The sequence below is a fragment of the Branchiostoma lanceolatum genome, chromosome 18 (genome assembly GCF_035083965.1).
Source record: "Branchiostoma lanceolatum isolate klBraLanc5 chromosome 18, klBraLanc5.hap2, whole genome shotgun sequence".
Lineage (NCBI taxonomy): Eukaryota > Metazoa > Chordata > Leptocardii > Amphioxiformes > Branchiostomatidae > Branchiostoma > Branchiostoma lanceolatum.
The window spans coordinates 1,256,882-1,279,972 of NC_089739.1; the positions used below are offsets into that span (position 1 = coordinate 1,256,882).

Below are 23,091 nucleotides of genomic sequence, written 5' to 3' on the forward strand. Positions count from 1 at the left end.
ATTCTTTGTGGAAATACATTCAGTAAAACGATGAGTACTTGGTTTGACTATGGTGAAAGATTCATTTCCATCTAGCGATACTCCACCGAACTGCAACCAGCTGTAACCGATCAGCATCACCTTGACCCCAAAATGAGGACAATGACAACCTTTATCTTTAGGCCAGAAGGAAATCCAGGAAGCCTGCGGGCCCCTTTTCATTGAGGTCATGAGGGAAGGGCTAGACAAAATATAACTGAGACACAAATTACATCCTTGTATTTTACCACTGTGTGGGGGATAGGCGCAGGCACCTAAAGGAGTAAAGGGGTTTGACCTTGCACGACAAACAAAGATGGCGGCCGAACCGTCCGAACTGCGGAGGGTGGAAGATTTCCGAAGAATCGCTGAGCGAACCCTGCCTGGCGCCGCCTGGGGGTACTACAGCAATGGGGACGGGGACAACCAGACTCTGATGGACAACTGCGACAGCTTTAAAAGGTAGTCATTCGTTCTCAAACTGTATAAACAATCTTCTTCGTGTGTTTATGAAGGTTAGACATCCGGGTAGCCTGTCACTGTTGACACAAGCTCGCGCTCAGGCTGGGGTTAATGACCTCTCCCCCAAGGGGGCGGTAACTATCGGGCCGGCCGCTAGGAGCGCAACATGTAACGTTATAGTTAGGCTAGACATCCAGGTAAACAATATTCAAATACAAATTATTGTCTACAACTGGCCAACTGGATAAGATAGAGATTTTACTTCCGGACGTTACCGGCCATATGTTACTTAAGTGATATTTATATGCCTTGCATACCACGATTGCGAGTTAATGACTTTGACATGCTCAACGGGTATTTACATTTAGAGTTAGTTGTCATATGCCAGGTCATTCTAAAGACTTAATCTCTGTATCTTATAAAGTTGTATAGATTGATAAAAACCATTGATTTTTCATATCTAGATATGTTGTGTTTTAGTTTGTTCTTTGTCTTCTTCTTTCCTTGTAATTGTACTCATACCGGGTGATTCACAGAAACTCGTCCCTGGCAAACGCGTAAACCAAGGAGAGGGCGATCAACACTCCAAATAATACCAGAATAGATAACATGAAAGATATACAAGTCGAGGTTAAGTTTGCGCCGTGTCTGATCAAGTAGCCTTGACTAATTAAGATGTTAGCCCCGTTTTTTTGTTCTGTAGGTACCGCGTGTTACCGTCGGGTGTTACGTGACGTGTCCACCGTAGACACTTCAGTGACAATCTTAGGCAGATCACGCTAACAGTACAGTCTGTCTGTGTGTCTGATGTAGGTACCGTGTGTTACCGCGGGTGTTACGTGACGTGTCCACCATAGACACCTCAGTGACAGTGCTAGGCAGCATGTTAGACTTCCCTGTCGCCATCTCCCCCACAGCTCATCACAAGATGGCGCACTCGGACGGAGAGAAGGCCACAGCTAGAGGTAAGTGCCCCCCCCCCCCCCGGCTCTTCTCATGGCCCTATGGCTATGTATAGCAAGATATGATTTGGACAAAAGTTATGCCCCTGCATATGACTTTGACACCTCAGGTGACCATAAGATCAGAGCTACGTAATACTAAATGTCTATCCTGGCACATTGACAAGTCTGCCGTGTGTGTATTTGTACGTCTGTGTGTGTATGTGTGTGTGTGCGTGTGTATGTCTGTGTGTGTGTGTGTGTGTGTGTGTGTGCGTGTGTGTGTGTGTATGTGAGCGCGTGTATATATATGTAAATGTAAATATGTGTGTGTGTTTTCTATAGTGATGCATTGCCCCTATACGATACAATATAACATATGTAAAACACTGTATTCCTTAAGTAACCGACAAGTTTTTCTTTAGCCGCAGCCTCAGCCAACACCGGGATGGCGCTGAGTTTATTTGCAAACCATTCCTTGGAAGAAGTCGCGGAAGCCGCGCCTCAAGGAACCCGCTGGTTCAACTTTGTGCTATTCAAGGACCCGGAACGGAACAGGGTGCTGTTGGACAGAGCAGCGAAGGCGGGCTACAAGGCAGTCTTCCTCACAGTCGACCAGCCAAGATTCGAGTACCTAAAGCGAATAACGACCAGCAAGGGAAAGGGCAAGACACATACGTTCTACAGGTAAATCTTCAATGCTGCATCGGTTCAGCTAGCACAAGCTCTATATGTAAACAAAGAAGCGACTACTCAAGGCGTCACTAAAAAAGCGGTCACAGAAAGAGGCAAACACCAACTGCAATTACACATACATTGGGGAGACGTCGACCGCTTTATTTATTCATTTATTCATCTTGAAACGTATGGGTAGTCTCTTCAGCCGAAAAGGCTGATTTCCAAGAGAGCCCATAGGGGTACAGACAATAAATAAAGGTCATAACATGAAATTATAATTAAACATAGGAATACATACAGAACAAATACCGCTAAGAGCAGGGTGCAGAGAATATTGCAGTGAGAGCGCTAACGATATTCCTCGGCCATTTACCACCATCTACAACACAACCAGGGTCTAGGAACACTCATTCAATTTCGAATCCACAGATATCTGATTTAATTTTCAGCACCCCAAACCTGGTGTTTCCAGGCACGCCACCTTACGGGACGGAAGAGTACCGCAGTCACCTCTACTCAGCACTGAAGCAGCCTATGACGTGGGATGACGTAGACTGGGTGAAAAAGAACACGTCTTTGCCGGTCGTCCTCAAAGGAATCCTTACAGGTAAAAACTATATAGTTTACAAGAAAGGAGGACAAAAATTGCCACAGCGTTACTCATAAGTAAAGACGGGGGACGGTACAGGCTTTCTGTGACCTGGTGTAGGTCACGTTTCCACGAAGTCACGTGTCAAAGTACTAGTAGTTAATCATTCTTTCGGGACGATTGGAGTGACAGTCGAACTTCCGATTAAGCTCTTTCCCTTTTTTCTTGGACCATATATCCGTTTTTTTTTTGGTATCATAAAACACTGTTGGGGTTTTGAAAAATTAATGTAGTTATATTTTTGTTCCTTTCTAATATGGTTTATTTTGCTCCAGCGGAGGATGCTCAGGAAGCCGTTCGTCACGGCGCTGACGCCATTTTGGTGTCCAACCACGGCGGCAGGCAGCTGGACGGGGTGCCTGCTACTGTGAGTATTTGGTGACGCCTCAAGAGCGGGGCCTGTACCGTCACACACCATGCCTGTCACGTTCTATGCTTTCCCAGGCACAGAACGTGACACAGCCCGACCGTCACAGACTGTGCCCGGAAGTGCTGTCAATCACTGTGACTGACGGGGCAGTGATGCCCGCGTTTCCATATAAGGCAGCGTGTTTTTGTTTGCTATACGGCTTTGTTATGCTAGACGGTGTAACACTAGAGCTAAACTAACCTAAGTGGGGTGCAGGATTTTGCGAGTTTTTTTTGGCGACACCTCTTGCGCGGGGCCTTGTTATTCTACACGGTGTAACTAAAGCGCCACACTAGCCTTAATCTGAGAGGGGTGCCTACTACTGTGAGTTTTTAACGACACCACAGGAGCGAAGCCTTAGCTATGCGACGTGCTGTAGTTCTTGAGCTACACTATGCGCTGCTTGTTGCTGAGATTTTCGGGCACCGTGAGTTGTGGAGCTGATGTATGAAGTATAACCTTGCACTAACATTGAGCCTTACCCAGGCAGGGAATAGGCTAGATGGGCCAGATTCTTGCTATTGCACGTCTGCTGGTTCTTCGTCTAAAATCATATCATGAGTCTATACAATATTCTATTGAAAGTCTTGATTCTACTTGAAACATTTTTACCACAATAGGCCCGACCACCTAGAAGTTGAGTAGAGTCAAAGCCATCAAGAACCATTGATAATTGTTTTGTAAAACTTTTTGTTTTAATGTTTCAACAGATTGACGTCCTTGCCGACATCGTCCGCGCGGTTGGCGGTGAGGCGGAGGTTTACCTGGACGGAGGGGTCCGGACTGGGACGGACGTGCTGAAGGCCTTGGCTCTGGGGGCCAGATGTGTGTTCATCGGCAGGCCCGCACTCTGGGGACTCGCTTGCAACGTACGTATGAGTAGGCTAAACATACAAGGATATAATGTACACGAACTGTCTAAGATAATGAAAAAATGACGATGTTGAAAATTAGAGTATTAAAGATTTCTTGACCATTGAACTGTTTGGTGAACGTCTCTAACATATATATCTATATATATAATATAATCAGTCTGCTATATATATATATATATATATAGTATATATATAGCAGACTGATTGAAAAATTGAGAGAGAGTAAGATAAAGAGGAGAGAGATAGAGATGGAGAGAGTAAGAGAGGGATGTTTAGATCGTTTTTGAATTTGTTTGCCGTCATTGTTTTAGCTTTACTCGATGTTCAATTCTTTTCATAGGATTAAACAATTTTCCTCTTGATCACATCTCCAGGGTGAGAAGGGGCTTCTTCAACTTTTGAACGTCTTGAAAGAGGAGCTGGTTTATACCATGGCCAGGACAGGTGTGTAACATTCATTTAGGACAGAACCAACCTACAAACAAAGAGAAAAACAAACAAACAAATAGAAGAGACGCTCCAACTATCACCAACTACAACAGATGTATCCTCGCTAAATAAATTTAAACAGCGTTTACAGTTAGGTGTGACAGGTCGTTCAGTGTAATATAACCCGCTGCTGCTGCGCCGCGTGCCTGCGAAGCTGGTGTTTTACGCTGAAGGGCGATCATACCGGATATACAGATACAGAAGCTGGTGTACACCTTTTACTCAAAGGTAGTAGTTATAGCTATAGCTTATGATATAAAGATATCAAGTAACGATTCAAGTTTTTCCCTTTTAATTCAACTATCCTTGTCTTTTTTTCCATGTAGGCTGTGCAACGATAGCCGACATCAATTCGACCCTGGTGGTTCACGAGAACTACTACATGTCGCCACGTAGGAATAACTCGACCATTGACGGCTACCAGTAAAATCGTTTTGTTTATTTAAAATCCCCATTAAGATATACCTACAGTCTTCTTAGCGTCTTTTTATACTACTATAATACTAAAAATCCTGCCAGGATTTCCTCATGTTTTAACATGTTGATATAAAAAAGTGTAATTATTGAATAAAAGGTAACGCAAAACGTTGTTTATTGTCATTATTTTGTTGTAGTATACCTTGCAGAGTAGCTCTTGCCTCTTTGACCCAATTTGATACTCGTTATGAGTACAAGTTAATGATTTCACACGTATAAACAACAAAGATCTACAAGGCAAACCACCTTCGAGGAAAAGTTGTAAAATCACACCAAACATTATCACTGTAAGACACACAAATAGTTCTTACTTATCTTGGGTTTTTACTCGTGGCAAAGCTAGATTTATCATGTTAGGTTTGTTTATGTTAGGAATTGAGAGTTCCACACACATTTTAAGACATACGGATGAACGGCACCCCTCTGAACAAATAGGCCAGTCCTGCCAACAAGAGGACCGACCCAACTCATTTTGAGGGGTGGGGGTGGTTTTAATTATTTAGTCTGTCAGGATTTTAAGACCCTTCATATATTTTCCTATCTGTCCTCGTCTAACAGGTATTTTCTCTCCTCTCTTTAAAGTTTTTCATTCAAAAACTCTCAACTTATAATCATTTGCTAGCGACAACTCATAGCTCTTTTTGTGCATCTGCAGTATTAGCGCCCCGCCCTATTTCCTGTTGACCGTAGGTGAACCTTGGACGAGTCGCCCTTAACTCAACCTTTAAGATGTCGGCTACGAAGGACCCCGCAGTCTCCAAGGAGAAGGTTCTCGGAATAACTCGGCCGGGAATTAAGAATGATGAGGTTCTAGACTTGTACAAGACGTGGTCCAAGGATTATGACAAGGTGGGGTTTGACCTGTCTTTACTATATGATCTTATCTCTTTACCGTCTGTAGTAAGAACGTTGCCGCGTAGGTACCTTTGAGCCCTTTGACCCCTAGGATTGGATGGGATGATGTAATCATAAAAATCACGCCAGGTTCAGTTTACACAGTTCAAACATACAGGCATAACATTTCCTTGATAAACTATGACATCGATTTTGTTTTAAGTTCTGGAATGTTCAGTTCAGTTCATCGTCGTTTTAGAGGTGACACAAGTGTTCCCACAAGTTCCTGTCGCACATGACAGATGTAAATTGTATTAATCATTATCTATTACCTTATAATGGTCAACTGATAAAACCATGTATTGACTGTTAACTCGTGAATATTTTAATTTTCAGTTGGATATTAATTGTCCTTTTGGTTCTATTGCTGATTTTTTCGACTTGTTTCGAGTTGAGTACCGCCCCCTCCCTACCACCCTTTTTGCTTCTCACGTGCCCTTAGGTATGTCTACTAACACCCTGCATCCGCCCCAACCCGTTGGAAATAATTATTCTTATATCAACAACGCTTCTCATGTGCTTTCAAATGTGCAGAATGATCATGACAACCTTTACTTCAAGCAAACGACCAAGCAGAAACGGAGCAACTACTTGACCCAATTGGAGTTGTTTACTAAGGCGGCACAGAAAGTTGTTAGACAGGGTTGTTATCTAGGGCAAGGTCTTATCAGCTTGATTCCGAAAGATTAGGCCCCACTTTTACTAGACGGCGATTGGGCTGCGACCTCGCAGCGACCTATATCGGATTTGTGTAACCTTTGACTTCATATTTGGAATACAATTTATTATGTAGAAGTATGACTGAAAAGACAACAAATCCAACTGTGAAGCAAGTTGACGAGACAGCTCACGGAATTCGTTGAGCTGTCTCGTCAACTTGCGAGGTCGCTACCCTGGTGTGGGTGTGTGTAGAACGACTAACGTATGGGTACGGCACTTTGCCAGTTGAGAATGACAGTGGCATGTTTGCTGTGGTAACTAGTGGTACCAAACGAATATCAATTTTAAGGAAGTCTCTTGTTTCACAAGCTGTACAAACAAGATGTTGAAAGAAAATGATTTTTCAAAAGTAATGAAAATTTCATCGAAAATGTCATTGTAATTTGACTCTTATGTTAGGTCAGGTTGTTCGTCGGCCAGGCGCACTGGGACTAATTAAGTGATTATGGGTCGTTTCGGATCATTTCTGCGATCGGATGATAAGTAATGTCCGTGCGCAGAATATCTAATTAGGCCGAAACAAGTTAATTCGATGGATTGCATTCCAGCGCAAAGCAATCTAGGCCAGTATCAAGCTAAAGAAATCCACACTTTGATATTAGGTCTTGTTAGCCTTCACCATTTAGTAAGTAGAATTTTAGTACTTGGCAGTTCAAAAGTCACTAATCTTTTCGTTGTCGCCAATGAAGCTTTTCTATGTACTCTTGTTACTTGCAACTTAATGTAAAGGTGACAACCTGAAATATGCATGATTTTCCTTTTTGCAAATTCGGAAAGAATTATCATGGGTGTCTGCGTGTGTGTCTGTATCTCTTTTTGTGTGTGTGCGTGTGTGTGTGCGCGCGCGCGCGCGCGCGTGTGTGTGTGTGTGTGTGTGTGTGTGTGTGTGTGTGTGTGTGTGTGTGTGTGTGTGTGTGTGTGTGTGTGTGTGTGTGAGTGATTGTATGATCTAGGTGTGTCTACGATTCCCAATATTCAGGATGGAGCGTTTCCACAAGTCCCGAGTCCTGCTATCAAACCTGTCCGTGGGATTAGAAGGGTCACTCTGACCGCCCTGTTGTTTACAGGATTTAGACGAAGAAGAGTACGGAGGCCCACGGAAGGTTGCCCAGACTCTGGCAGCGGCGCTGGGCGAGGGGAGCGCCGCCCGGGTTCTGGACGTGGCCGCGGGGACTGGGCTCTGTGGACTGGAGGTAGGCCGGCTGGGAGCCTTCAATTTTCATTTTTCAGCAAGTATACATAGCATTCATTCATTCGTTGAATTGTTCATTAATTTCCTGCACCTTTCATTAATTTCTTCAACAAACACACTTTTAAGTATCCATTCATTCATTCATTCATTCGTTTTCTTCTTATCATTCTTTAATCCGTCAAATCTACTTTCGCGCATTTGTACTGCTTTAATGATTCCTTTCTTTATTGAGTCATTTCTGTCCTTTTATCTTTCCCTCCATTACTTCTTTTCAAAGACACCAAGCTCTTGTTTCCCATTGAAGCTGCTCAACAATCTTCGTTTCGTTTTACGGCATTGCCTCTCTTTTTTTTCCTTATGCAAGCTCTTTACTATCTTACCCAACATTCGTATTACTGCATATAACGTCTGTGGTATTTCCCAGTTGTCGAAGCTCGGTTTCTCCAACGTAGACGCCTTAGACGCGAGTCAGGAGATGTTGGACGTCGCCAAGACTAAGAACGTCTACAAGAACTTCCTCAAGGAGTTCCTTGGGCCTAACCGTCTTAACATCGACGATAGTAAGAAGGGTTGTTTTTTTCATCATTATTGACAGCTGTCAATCACACAAAGGCTCGATTTGTCTTCTTCCTTTGTACGCTTTCAGGAAGAATGTATAAATGTAGCTTGGACCCTTGCCAGGGTCCACGTAATACAATTCTTCGGCACTAAAGACCAACATACCCCCAAGATATTTTGTCCCGAACCACTGAGAAAGACTGCTTATTGTTTCAAGCAGGTGAGATAATCACGGGGTTGGCTTAGTTGGATGGGCGGAGAAAGACGATTTCAGTTCTGAGGAAGCTGGTGTGTCCCGCCGAAAGGCGGGTGTACCGGCTTTAGAGATGCAGAAACGTAGCTTGTAGCCCTGGATGAGACTGGTGACTAGGTTATGCTATAAAACCTTTCATTATTGTCACCTTAAGGATTGTATCACTTCGACCTTGTTGAAAAGTGGCCATGTGGCAGAACAAGCACTTCGAAGTAAAATAAAGGCTTTGACTTGACTTGACATATACAAAGCCAATATGGTTATCAAACCCAATGACTTGAAGGCAAGCAAGATATCTTTTACTGAAGATCAAGCAAGCATGCATATGGTAAAATGGAAAATATGTTCACGTAACACTTTGTGTTATGTATGTATAACTGTTTGTTTACTTGTTTGTTTATTTGTAGATACGTATGACGGCATGACCGCCTGCGGACTGTTCTGTGACGGTCACGTGGGACCGAACTGCCTGGAACAGCTGATCAGGATAGTTAAACCGGGTGGGTAAAAACTCTCAAATGAAGTGTCAACTATAAAGTAACATTTACAAGCAAATGTATGGATGTTTACCTTCACTTGGTCTAGCCTAACAGCCTACTGTTCTGGTTATTCTTACTCAAACACATTCCTGATAAGTAGTGTGTAGTACTGTGTACACTTCAAGCAACTCGTACTGATTCTAACTAATCTGTTTTTCTTACTCATACGTACCCAGTTATTTACCAATTCTAACAGCTCCGCATGGACACGTTCTTACATGAACAGCTAGGGTTGCCAAACGTTAACTAGTAGGGAATATTAAACCACTGTTTAGGGCTAACCCCGGGGAAAAATACAATCTATAGGATACACACCAAATCAATAGGATATTGGGTTTTAAAAAGATTGAAACAAATGTCCACTCTTTTCCTGCGATATTTGTCTAATCTCTGACTACTTTTTAAACCTTTACAGGTGGCAAAATCTGCATCGGCCTCAGAGAAACTCTGTTGCACACGTCGGAGAACTGCAAAGAGCTAGAACCCCGCATGGCGGCGCTTCAGAACGAGGGTCTATGGCAGCAAGTACACCGGGAGGTTTTTCCCGGGTACTGCGTCGGCTTCGATGGAGTCGTCTATGTCTATAAAGTGTTGTAACTTGCCTCGTTTATAAAAAAGGAAAACAATTCCTAAATCTCCGCATGAAATCTCATCTGTGTTGGTAGAGTACATATTGGTAACATTTGAAGCTTTCATCCAACACAAAAAAATGCCTCACCATGAAACGCAGTGGATCGAATATCTGATGAAGGTTGGAGGTCCAACCGAAAATTCGTGGTGAGTCAATTCTTGTGTTGGATTAAAGCTTCAAATTTTCCCAATGAATACCTAAATCTATGAAGTTTGTATACAACACACCACCTCGCAGAATTGTAACGACAAGGTCTGAATTAAGTTTATCATAAACACCTTCTGGGAGAATTACACTAAAATGTCGAGAAGGCTGTGTAGTTAAAACATACAGAACACGTTAAAACATTACTCCGTTGACGATCATTTACAATATGTGGGTTATGTACACATTTCAAAATTAGGCTAGAACTCATAGAAATGTCAATAAAACAGTCACATAGGCATTTATGAACCGGGTATCCTTATGTGTCTGCTTTGATGAGTTGCTTATGTTAGTTTCGGCAATAAAGAAGTCACCACAATAAATCAAACGTTTCTTCAAGTCTTTTCCAAGATGTTGATTCGAGTCATACATTTTCGGCATATGTATGTGTATGGTAAAGATATAAGCAAAAAATTTGTCCAAAACTTTTTCATGACTTTAATCTATATGCAGCGTACCAGAATAACCTGTATCAATTCTAATTGATTCGGATGTAAGTGGATATCAGTATGTCGGTTGGTTTAGAGGTGTATTTGTTTTTAGTTGGTTCTTACACATTCCGTGAAACTTGCCAACATCGTCTAAATTTTTTTCCTGACCCCGAATTAAAAGATGACACTTAAGAATTATCCGAAAATTCATCAAAATTTCATGATGCATGATGTAATTAGACTTGTGACCTTGTAGCGAACTGCCTGAAATACAAGATGGCCGATGGGAATATAACTAGCCTTTTTTTTGCTTATATCTTTACCAGACATGTGCCGAAAATAACTCAAAATTAGCCCAACTTGAATCATGTAAAACCTAAGATAATCATTTTGTTATAGTGAATAGTTTTATTCCATACTTATGTCTTGTTCTATGTTAACTGCTGTTGCCATACTTTGTACCTGCTACAATAGTCGCGCAATAAAGTTCTTCTATAACGTTAGCGGGATGTATACCAGACCAGACTAACACTCTATGACAGGTTACAGAGTGACCTTGAACCGAACTGCCCGAACTACAAGATGGCGGATGGGAATATAACGTTAGGGGGGGGGGGGGGTGGTACCAGACTAACACTCTATGACAGGTTACAGAGTGACCTTGAACAGGACTGCCCGAACTACAAGATGGCGGATGGGAATATAACGTTAGAGGGGGGGGGGGGGGGTACAAGACTAACAATCTATGACAGGTTACAGAGACCTCCTCTTTTTGTAAAAGTATACACAAAGCCATGTTCAAAACAGTCATAAATCAAATCTCTACTCGATAGCTAGGGGAATATAAAGGCATACATGAAGATGAAATATAGATGTATACCATGCTAACCCTTTGTAGTTTAGAAAAAAAGATTGATTATTGCTTGTTGTCAAAGTCGCTTTTTGTCTTAGTGTGGAAAACAAATTTCTGACATATTGTGTACTTTGCTGACGTATTAGGTACTTTACTTACGTATTGTGTACATGGAGGATCAGACATTGCAAATGACCTTTGAGTCGGACACTAGCCCAATTTTCGAACAAGATGGCGGCTGTGTCGAAGACTAAGGAAAGGGTCCTGGCTGTGACTCGCCCTGGGATTAAGACGGATGAGGTGATCGGCTTCTACAAGACGTGGGCTAAGGAGTATGATCAGGTAAGGTCTCACCTGAGTGATAACGGGGTTGAAAAGTATCCGCTTCTTTTTTTGTGTTCTTTTAGGTCATTCTGTACACATGAAAAGTTGGTGTCCTTGACGCCCAAATTATTGTGTGTGGCCGTAGCCTAACGTTCTTTTAGGTCATTCTGTACACATGAAAAGTTGGTGTCCTTGACGCCCAAATTGTTGTGCGTGGCCGTAGCCTAACGTTCTTTTTGGTCATTCTGTACACATGAAAAGTTGGTGTCCTTGACGCCCAACTTATTGTGTGTGGCCGTAGCCTAAGTTACATGTAACGTAACATGACCTATTTACGTGCAGAACCTATTTACGTCCGGTTCGGCTCATGTCCACATGTCGCGGTGTATTATGCCAAAGCCTGTTCTAATGAGCAATAAAGAACATCATAAGTATGATCCTTAGCCATCTCTTTAATTTTTGCACAGCAAAACATAATGGCCATGCGTTTACCACGTGAACGCCACGTGCCGCGCATGTGGGGGGAATTTACAGATACGGCATGGTTTTTTTCCATCGCGTTAAGCAAGTGGCCGGACAGATATTGTGATTTTACTATCATTTGTCTGCAGACTACTTTGGACAATTACTGTGCATTTTTTTCCGGTCTATGTTCTTCAAGCATAGCGCTAGAAGGGAATAGATTCAGAAGTGGACGATAATGGGTTACCCTAGCACAATTGTTCATCATACACCTCAGTATAAATACATGCTCGCACGGCGTTAAAAAGGCGGAGAAAAACTTACAGACTATGCATTTTCTTTTTAGAAGAGCTGATATTTCTGCCCATGGGTTTGAAATTTGGCTCTGTCTGCGCGGTTTTAAGATAAATACGTTTTGAATAAATCGGACATTAATTGGTCATGTTACGTTAGAACCCAGCGCAGAAGAAACGCGGATCCGCAGAAATCCTCAGAAAAGAACTTTGCAACAGAACTGAGTCAGCTTACAGATGTGATCTTAAATACGTGGCAGAGACTGCCATTCTCGTATAGGGCTGTATAGCCATAGTCGATGCTAGGGCTGATGTGAATTAGGATTTTACCATGATCGACGAAGGCCATATATATATATATAGCACCCAGCGAATGGCATTTTTCTATGATTATTTGATTCTGATTTTGATTCTTAACCATTCACCACTGATAAAAGCTTTTCAAATTAAAAAAATCAACAAATTTAAAAGATTAAAGATTGAACAGTCAGAATACAGTAATTTCTTACCAATGTTACTCTTCGTCCTTAGTAAGCCCTAAGGCGCTGTCTCTTATTCTGGGTCACAAATGATGGCGGCGTATTCCACTTGGCTCTCCGTGTGATCATTGCCTGTATAGCGGACGTACTGTGGAATGAAAATTTGCACAATAGATAGATTAAAAAAACTCGGTGAACTTGACCTCTGAGCATGCTAGTTTAGTTTTGGAACAAGATGGCGGCTGAGTTGAAGGTTAAGGAAAGAGTCTCCGCGTGATTCGCCCCGGAATTAAGACGGACGAGGTGATCATCTTTACAATACGTGGTCTAAGGAGTTTGCTCTCACATGACGGTGTTTAAGACTGTACCTTTTCTTATTTTTTTTTCCTACTAACATGATTCCATCAGGGTATATGATTCCGCCACCCTGAAAAGATACGTCCAAACAGATTTCCAACCTAACGTCCACCAGTAAAATGCAGTCCTGCGTATCTAAACTGTGCATGCCCGGGGGATGCTGCACTAGAGATCTCTCAAACCCACTGATTTTGAAAGTGGCAGATATATGCAACCCAGCGGATAGATACTAATAGAGGTTTAACATAAGGCCCGATGGTCGTCTTTTGAGTATAATTTTTTCACAATCATTGGAATATGATTGCTTCCCTGTTTTTACCATTTACCGCTGATGGAAGCTTTTCAAAGAAAAAGGTCAACAAATGATTGAAAACTCAGAATGCAGTAACTTACTTGCTAATGTCATCTTGTCCCTGATGAGACATAAAGTGTTGGTTTTTTAATGGGTTAGGAAAGTGTACGCCTATACGCAGTCGGCAAACAAATCGAGTTTAGATATTATGCTTTTTGATGATCGCTCTCTACATTTGGAAAGTCAAATACAAATAGATATACAACGTGCGCAGATTTTATCGAATTAGAACGTTATATGTAAGTAGTGGTGCGGATCGGTCCGGCCGGACCGGTTCCGGACTTGTAAAACGTTTAGGTTCAAGTCCAAAAAAACCTTAACGTCTGGAAACAAGTCCGGACTTGAACAAAAATTCTCTCACTCATTCACACTTTTTTGTTTTAAACCATCTTAAACCTTCCTTAAATCGTGAAATTTGCACCAGAAAAATATTAAAACATTGCTGTTTTTGTGTTTATAACTGAACTTTTGTGTTAATTACTGACTGTATATAATTCCGTATATATAGTTTTCAAATTACATGTAAAATATCTGCCAATATGCAATTTTACATGTAACACGAAAAAATATTCCAAAATTATTGTTCAGGTCCGGACTTTCAAGTCCGGACCTGAACCTAAACCTCTGGACTCGAGTCCGAACCTAAACCTAAACTCGGGTTTAGATCCACACCACTATATGTAAGTGGTGCTAATGTTCACGAGATCATGCATATAATATCCCAAAAATGCAAATTAGATTGGTAAACAAACGAGTTTGGATATTGTACTATTTCATTCACCGCACACAGAGTCCCAAAAATATGGATTGGGGCCATGTCATTCGTGCAAACTAGTAACGAGAAAATGCAAATTTGATGTAATTGATAAACAAATCGAGTTTTGATACTGTAATTCTTGTTTCAGTTTTGTACTTTTGACGATACCTCACTGCATATGGAAAGTCCCCAAAATATGTGTATACAGATTTCATTGAATTAGGACCATGCCAGTGGTACAAATTGGTAACGGGAGCAGGTAAAAGTCCTAAATATGCAAATTGATGTGAATGCCTAACAAATCGAGTTTAGTTATTGTAATTTTTGATAAACACTCGGTCCATATGGAATGTCCCAAAGAACGTTGATAGATGTATGCATATTTCATTAAATTACGACCATGTCAGTCGTTTAAAACTGCTTACGAGCGCATATGAAATGTCCAAAATATGCAAATTGATGGTCAAACAAATCGAGTTTGGATATTGTACTTTTTGATGATCACCCACTTCATATGCAATATCCCAGAAAATAGATGTATGCAAATCTCATTGAATTAGCTCCATAGGACCATGTCAGTGGTGCAAACTGGTTACGAGAGCTTGCGAAATGTCCTTAATATGCAAATTAGATGTAATTGCAAAACAAATCGAGTTTGGATACCAGTATTGTTCTCTTTGATGATCACCCACTGCATATTAAACGTTCCCAAAAAATAGATGAATGCAAATGAACTAGGACCATGTCAGTGGTGAAACCTGGTTACGAGAGCATCCGAACTGTCCCCAAAAATGCAAATTAGATGTATGAAATATCGTTTACATGATGCAGGATCATGTCGGCGGTGGCGCGAATTACACCGGACCGCGGAAGGTTGCCGAGGCTGTGGCCGCTGCGCTGGGAGAGAGAAGAGACACCAGGGTTCTGGACGTGGCCGCAGGGACAGGGTTCTTAGGAGTGGAGGTAGGGATGAAATACATGTATGTTCTATTTCATGTTTTAGGCGACTAAATAACTATATAAGCACGGGGTGGTCCTGATATTAAAGGGTAAAGATCATGACTATTTTCTTTTAATTTCAGGTCGGTGCAATTGTTTTATAATTATTCTATAATAAGTCTATGATATTTGTTTTTTTAAATTCAGTATTCATGTGCAAAATATGTATGGATCGATATTTGCTTTCAGATCTGCATTTTCTTATGCATTTCATTTTTCCTACAATTTTGTGACCAAACCCGCTCTTGTTCTACCGAAATTAGGACATAACCTTTTCGACTTTACTTTTGGTAGCGCACTTTTTAACAGCGACACCTGTGCTGCAGTGCAAAGCAAACCAGTCAGAATTACCCTAAGGAAGGTGTCAGCCGGTCACCTAAACAATTGGTAGTGAACAAAGAGTCTTTTAGTCATTGTTTTTCGACTTTTTACAGTTGTCGAAGCTCGGTTTCACCAACGTGGACGCCTTAGACGCGAGTCAGGAGATGCTGGACGTCGCCAAGACTAAGAACGTCTACAAGAACTTCCTTAAGGAGTTCCTGGGGCCGGACCGTCTTAACATCGACGATGGTGAGAATCAAAACATTCTAGACTTATGGAAAAACATTAGATATAGTTCTCTTGAACATACAGAGGGATGTAATTCATCACTGTTAACCCTTAAGCTGCCAGGTTTTTTAGCCAAGTAAAAATCAAAAATGTTCGACCCCTGACCTCCCTCACGAAACCCGCGAAACACCCGGCGGCGCTAACTCCCCTAACTTCCCGGCTTCGCGCGCTACACGCACGCAAAGCTGTTTTGTTCTGGGGAATACCCTATCCTGTTATAACCGGGTCTAGCACACAAGGCATATTTCTGTATCCCTAATTAAGTCGGGACTGGCAGCTTAAGGGTTTTAAGAAAAAACGGAAAGAAAAAGTCGTTGTGAGCTAAATGGAAAAGCTTTAATAACGTTGATTTCTTAGTAATGGATTTGCTTAGTGTTTGTTTTTGTAAAGATTGCAATTTCCGTACACAAAGTAAATAGTCTACCCCCAGGTTTTCCATCAGTCTCAAGTTGGAATGACCCAAAGCCAATGTCATGTGACCTGCACGAAGTGTGACGCTTGCTAATTAACCACTTTACTTTGTGTACGGAAATGTTTTAACGCTTCACAATGCCAATTGTCGTCCCTGATTAACCTTTATTCAAAAACTTGTTTGTTTGTTTGTAGACACCTATGACGTGGTGACAGGTAGCGGCCTATTCTCTAACGGCCACGTGAAGTCGGACTGTCTGGACGAGTTGATCAGAGTGGTCAAACCGGGTGAGGGTTGCTTTCAAAAACTTAGACAAACACTGTAACTACTCTTTCTTTACTACCCTTTTTTTCAAACAAACAAGCTTTCCTGCCGACGACGACAAATTACTTCCTCTCCGATCATAGTGAATAGTTTGACACAGCAAAATTGATAAGATATAGATACAGTATTATTATGAAGTTTTATCGAATTCGTTTTTATTGTTCATAGATATTCAAGAAAAGAACACTTTGGTGAAATACATAGAACGCCTTGTGTCTTTAAAGGATAAACAAGAACTCGAGGCTTGTAGCGCATTTTTCTTTTCTGCAACAGAATAATGTATATTGTAGTAGTACAATGCCTTTTGCATTTTTTAATCCTATTTCTTTAATTTTCTATATTTCATTTCCATTTTCTTAAAGGCGGACTGGTCTGCCTTGCTCTGAGGGAGATTCTCCTGCGGACTTCGGAGGACTGCAAAGCCCTAGAACCCCGCATGGCGGCGCTGCAGAGCGAGGGCCGCTGGGAGCAGATACGGCGGGACGTCTTCCCCGGTTACGTCATCGGTTTCGACGGAGTCGTGTTCCTTTTTAAAGTGATGTAACTCGATGGTCCTCGATAGCTATCAAGTTACCAAAGCCAAGAAACCAGGAGAAATGGTTGTTTAACATGTTAGAAAATAAAGAACCAAGCTAAACTCTGATAGGTTATGTTTTGTTCTTTCAATTGCGAAGTTTAGTGGTTGGATAAATCAAGAAGGTTCTCTATTAAACCTCCTAGGATAATTCTAACGGTTAAAGTACTTCTATTCCAGATAATCCAACCAAAAGTTTGCCCATTCTAAACCACGCATTTTGTTTCTTCGTTTTTCGTCCAATTCACGGTATGAGAATTCAAAAACTAGAAAGAAAGAAGTCAAGAATTATAGTAGCCTGCGCCCAAGAAAGAAAGGTCATTGAATCCTGATTGCAACCATTTTCTGACAGTTTACCGCTGATGGAAGATTTCAAACGTGAAAATGTCAACAATCAGAAAATATCGTTACTCAATTTCTCTTTGTCCCTAGGGAAACATAAGCCCATGGCGTTTATCATGTTACAAATAAATCAACGGGGAAAAAAAAACGTCATGTGAGTTTTTTAACACAAACGCAACACGAAAAAAACATTTGACAGATCCGTACTACCTTTGGTTACAAGCATCCCTTTGTTAAAGTAAGAACAAATGCCTTTATCTATGAATTAAAAAGCCTGTATTATCATGACGGAGAACCTGTTCCAGGAGAGGGCGCGTGCCATCGTCTGTTCAGACGGAAGGAGGCCGATGATTATCATGACGGAAATCTAGTAAATTGAATTGTGCGCGTCTGCCAAAAGGAGAAAGTGACCTTCCTTCCCGCCAATGACGTAGCCAAGTTCTGGGCGGCCACATCCATTCAGAAATCTTAACACAAGGTAGATTTTATTTTCTTATTTCTAGACAGGTATTGTAAGTAATTTTCATTTTTAACTGATCATTAATATAAAATAAAAAATCACTAGATAGAATTTGGGGGAATATCTTGTTTCTTAACATCTTTGTTCCCTTATGTAAATATTGGTTTTACCTATTTACAAAGTGGTAAGGCCTAAAAACAACATGGCGTCGGTCCGAGTTCATGGGCAAATTGGACACGCTGCCGTGTTTATCCTGTACCTCTGCACGCAGTATTACGACTATCTCTACATCAGCGACTTCTTCAGCGCGCCGGGAAGCATCAGATCTACGTTCGGAGGAAGATGGAAATTCATGACGTACCAAAACTACGTAAGTAGATAACATTTTACTTAGTGGTAAAGCGAAAAAACTAAATGTTCCCACCAAGGACATAACGTGTTAGAAATTAAAAGTAATATATTTTTCCGACCTTTTACTTTAGATAACCTCAAAAAAAGCACACAGATGATGTGATTTGATATCTGTAAATATATATAATTAAACGTATCATTAAGTATTTTGTATAATTCGATAAGATGTTATAATCTATGTCATTGGTGCAGTGGTGTGAACAAAGTTCAAGTCCTTGTTTCAACACAACCAGCGCTTCGAATTTTGAACGTTCAAAGGTTTTCTGTCTAAAACTAATTCTACCTCTTAATCGAGTGGTCGAGCCCAAAATAATTACCAAGATGGCGGCATTTCAAGAACTTTCACTTACGGGAAAAGTCGGGCACTTTGTCTTGTTTGTATCTCACCTACTGGTACAATGTTACGATGTACTGTATATTAACGACGTTTACGGATCTCCGATACCCCACAAGCTGACTTTCGGCGGAAGGTGGAAGTTTTTAACTGTCTTGAACTTTGTAAGTACATTTATATATAATATTACTCTATGTCACTTTCCCCAAGGACACGATCTTAAGTGATTAGAATTGCTCCTTTATTTTTTGGAATAGCCCAATATTATTATGTTTTTCTTTGCCATGTCTAACGTTATCACTATCAGTGTGATTGTCTAGATCTGTATGTTTCATTGCGTGTCTCTGCTTTTTCTCCGAAAGGAGGAGGAACGCCCACCTCACCACTTCCTACCAAGTAGTTGCCAATCATCTTAATGAATATAAACACTGGCAGTTTACTTAAACCAACTCTCCAAGCAGAGGTTGGTGGGGAAGATTGTGACCTTTTTATCATATGCCCCGTTTTCTGTCTGCTCTATCTCCCCACCAACTTCTGCCCCTGGTCGGAAGCTCAAAGGCTATCAACAGTTAATTGTTTGCTTTATCAAACTTCGTTTACCGTGTAGGTGTGAATTACACGGAAATGGAAACCTACATTGTACCCTCAGCCTTTACTGTAAATGCAGAAATGTTCGCCATGGTTTTATGTTCGCGGTTTTCGCGGCGACCGCTTCACCACGAAATTAAAACCACAGTGCACATTTTTGTCCAGTACTGTACTCTCACCTCTCAAATAAACGTACCGGTACGTTTATTTTTTTTCGCCTCAAAATCCGCCCGGTACTTTCTTATTTCAGACGGTACGTTTATTATTTAGTACTAGTAGCAGTATGTGACTGTAGCACTGCCGCAAACTTAAAACCACCGCAAACACTTAATTTCCCCTTAGCGCGAAATAAAAACCACGCAAACTGAAATTCACTAGACAGACCCGTCTTCCGGGTGGTGATCATATGGTAGCGATTTGCCTTTACCAGCCAATTTCTGTTACCTAACCAATTTCTTGCCTTCTGTTGGCTTAAGTACACTTATCAATTATTTCAGGTGCATAATCATAAACACAACAGTACTGAGTAATTTTCCCAGGCCCAGTGGTCCATGCACACTTAGATCTGTACTTAAAACCTTTTCCAGAGACGTGGCAGCCATGGCAGGGAGGGTGGCTCCTTATGTCCTTCATGTCTTTCTGTTTCTGTTTTGTCTTGTTGAGGAGTTTTACCTCCTGCAGTATGTAAGACCTCATGTGTCCAAGATGCCACAATTCAGGAATCGTTCTTGGTTCTTAACCCATTGGAATTTTGTAAGTAGTTTTTTTTGTCCAGTTTTTTTTCTGTTTTTTTTCTTCTTCTCATAAACAGTTAACAGCCTTTAAGTCAAAATGCACCAGGTTTTGTACAGTACGTTCAAGCTGCTGAAGACAGGACTGAAATTTTTGATCCACTCACACCGGTACCGGGAAGGAGTCAGTGTCAGGGTCAGGTGCTTTACGACTCTAGGTGTGGCTCTTCTAAAACTGTTACTGTAAAATGTATTTAAGTTAGCGTGGTTTTTATTTCAAGCTAAGGCGAAACTGGAGTGTTTGCGGCGGTTTTAAGTTCGCGGCAGCGCTATGGTCACATACAGCAACATTATTGGAGAAAACTGTTTGCGGTGGTTTTAAGTTCGCGGTTAAACGGTCGCCGCGAAAACCGCAAACATAAAACCACCGCAAACATTTCTGCGTTTAAATTACAGTTAAGTCCCATTTGAGAGGATGCCCCTAAAAAAGCTAGGTATTCATTTTCACCTGAGTCGAGTGAGGAAATAGGTGTGAAGTCTGCAGCCTTTTCCAAGGGCACATCGATCGCTGATTGATGTTTATGTCTAATAGATATTGAGCAGGGGATGAAGTCTGCTATCATATCTTTTCATGACTTATGACACTGAAGGTCTAGATGCACCATGGGGGGCCAGTTATGGTTGCCCAGTACACCAAACAGCCATGGCAGCAAAGACTCCTTGCTTTTTTCACGTCTGTGTGTGTGTGTGTGTGTGTATGTATGCATGTGTCTCTGCAAGAATAAACGTACTGTAAACAATCGCTATAGCACCAACTATACATTCGGTACACATGTTAAACAGCCGGAGCAGCGTGGTCTTCATGCACTGTCAATCTGGCTGTGCTAATATATAAACTACTCTTGGCTAATCTATTCAACTCCAATGAAGAAAGTCAATCATTGCAGGTGTGCGATAGCCTCTACCAGGCTCCGTCCTATCGTTGGGAAAATAGTAGAAATCAGCCAAGGTACTTCGCTATACAGGGTAGGTCCGCTATACAGTAAGGTTCCATTTCGATGGACGGATGGCAGATTGGACCCTCTCTCCGTAGCTAACTCCCTTGGCACACTATTCACTCTATTAGGCCAATTTCTACTATTTTTGCAGCCATCCCGCGGAGCCTGGTAGAGGCTAGGTGTGCGATCCCATGCAGGATGGTGATGATTTCGCTGCAGAACCGGACCTATATACTAGTATAGATGCCACTTTCACCCAGTAACCGTTGCACAGTAGATCATGATCAGTACTTAAACAAACTTTGCACAGACCGTGGCCATGGCAGGGAAGGCGACTCCTTGTATCGCTCACGTCTTCTTATGTCTGTTTTACCTCCTTGAGGAGTTGTACAACATACAGTACATCATCAGACCTCACACTTCTAAGATGCCGGGACTACAGTATCGTTCCCTGTTCTTTACCACTTGGAACCTTGTAAGTGGCATGGTCTTGTAAGGTCGGTGGGAAAAGATTTGCTATCTTGTTAATCATTAATATGCTTCTTCTGATGTACATTGATCCCAGTGTCCTTGTATGGAAGTTCTGCAAACAGGTGTACAATGGTCTGCCAATTTGTTTGGATTAAATGTGAATGATTTTTCTGCAACCATTCTTGACATATCTATTAAGTTACTAAGTATTCAACCATTTTGCCTGATATGATTAATGAAGGCAAGCTTTTGTGTAAATGTGAACGGTAAAGCATATAGTTTACCCCCATATGGACCACCTGTTACTAAGCATAGTCAAAAACCCCATGCACACCCCTTCTTTTCCCTGGACCAATTTGTTCATCCTTGGACTTTGCATAACACTGATTCCAACAGTGATTCTTTCAGTATAACCCCCCTCAGCTAGGTACTAGTAGATGCATAAGTCTTTTCCTTTTGTAAAATTACAATTGTGAACATAGAAGATTTAGCTGGTGTGTTTACGCCTGATGGCGGTTATACCGGCTATATAGATACAGATACAGATAGAAAATCTGGGGACCGAATGGCTCCCACAGCTGCTTCTGTGCATAATCGTTATCACAACATTACTGAGTAATTTTCCCAGGCCCAGTGGTCCATGCACACTTATATCTGTACTTAAAACCCTTTCCAGAGACGTGGCAGCCATGGCAGGGAGGGTGGCTCCTTATATCCTTCATGTCTTTCTGTTTCTGTTTTATCTTGTTGAGGAGTTTTACCGCATGCAGTATCTAAGACCTCATATGTCCAAGATCCCACGATTGAAGAATCGTTCTTGGTTCTTAACCCAGTGGAATATTGTGAGTAGTTTGGTGTTTTTGTTTTCTTGGTTTCTTGCAATTGGGGGGGGGGGGGGGGCATAAACAGTTAACACCTTGTAACCATGACTCACCAGTTTTTGTAAAGTTAAGGTACAAATTTGCCTAAGAACAGACTAATCTGTGATCCACTCACACCGGGATGGAGCCCTACTCTTTTCGATAAGTGTGATGGGTTCTTTTATGTGCTCATGGTACCTGTGTGGCTCTTCTGAAACGCAGTTCTAACCATCGGCTTAAAGTCCCACAGAGAGGACACCCCTAAAAAAAGCTAGGTATTCATTTTCACTACGTGAGTCGAGTGAGGAAATGCTATGAAGTCTGCAGCCTTTTCCAATGGCACATCGCTGATTGATATTTATGCCCTAAAAAATAGATATTAAGTAGGGGGTGAAGTCTGCTATCATATCTTGTCATGTCCAGTGTCACTGAAGGTCTTCTAGTAGATGCCCCTTTAAGCCATGGCACAGTAGACCAGAATAGTACAGACAAGGCAGCCATTGCAGCGAAGACTTCATGCATTGTTCACATGTGTGTCTGTGTGTTTGTGTATGTATGTATGTATGTATGTGTGTCTGCGTGTGTATGTGTGTGTATGTATGTACACGTATATGTATGCTTGTGTGTCTATGCATGTGTTTGTGTCTGTCTGTACATGTGTGTCTGTGTGTATATTTGTGT

General features: G+C 41.5%; 4 protein-coding genes across 9 annotated transcripts in view; all 4 read left to right on the forward strand.

The window, feature by feature from the left end:
- Positions 1-287: 287 nt before the first annotated feature.
- On the forward strand, positions 288-5,328 carry LOC136424852 (2-Hydroxyacid oxidase 1-like). The gene is made up of 8 exons (XM_066413531.1): positions 288-480; positions 1,294-1,445; positions 1,847-2,108; positions 2,549-2,706; positions 3,024-3,115; positions 3,868-4,026; positions 4,407-4,476; positions 4,848-5,328. The coding sequence occupies exons 1-8, from the start codon at positions 335-337 to the stop codon at positions 4,946-4,948; spliced, it is 1,140 nt and encodes a 379-aa protein (XP_066269628.1). The 5' UTR covers positions 288-334; the 3' UTR covers positions 4,949-5,328.
- A 316-nt stretch (positions 5,329-5,644) lies between these two features.
- On the forward strand, positions 5,645-9,146 carry LOC136424406 (methyltransferase-like protein 27). Its single transcript, XM_066412998.1, has 4 exons — positions 5,645-5,847; positions 7,680-7,805; positions 8,229-8,364; positions 9,023-9,146. The coding sequence occupies exons 1-4, from the start codon at positions 5,728-5,730 to the stop codon at positions 9,121-9,123; spliced, it is 483 nt and encodes a 160-aa protein (XP_066269095.1). The 5' UTR covers positions 5,645-5,727; the 3' UTR covers positions 9,124-9,146.
- Positions 9,147-11,171: 2,025 nt separating this feature from the next.
- LOC136424457 (methyltransferase-like protein 27) lies at positions 11,172-17,284 on the forward strand. Its single transcript, XM_066413060.1, has 5 exons — positions 11,172-11,615; positions 15,129-15,260; positions 15,731-15,866; positions 16,512-16,604; positions 17,004-17,284. Exons 1-5 carry the CDS (start codon positions 11,505-11,507, stop codon positions 17,183-17,185), a joined length of 654 nt encoding a protein of 217 aa, XP_066269157.1. The 5' UTR covers positions 11,172-11,504; the 3' UTR covers positions 17,186-17,284.
- A 930-nt stretch (positions 17,285-18,214) lies between these two features.
- LOC136424855 (androgen-induced gene 1 protein-like) overlaps positions 18,215-23,091 on the forward strand; it is a 51,101-nt gene continuing 46,224 nt past the window's right edge. Inside the window, exon 1 of one of the 6 annotated variants that reach the window (XM_066413536.1) lies at positions 18,215-18,387. In XM_066413536.1, the coding sequence (XP_066269633.1) occupies positions 18,220-18,387 (168 nt within the window). In that variant the 5' untranslated portion in view covers positions 18,215-18,219. Of the gene's footprint in view, positions 18,388-18,655; positions 18,927-19,162; positions 19,226-21,383; positions 21,555-22,224; positions 22,393-22,571; positions 22,686-23,091 lie in introns of those variants that run through there. The other 5 variants (XM_066413535.1, XM_066413544.1, XM_066413541.1 and 2 more) reach the window with 5 other exon arrangements.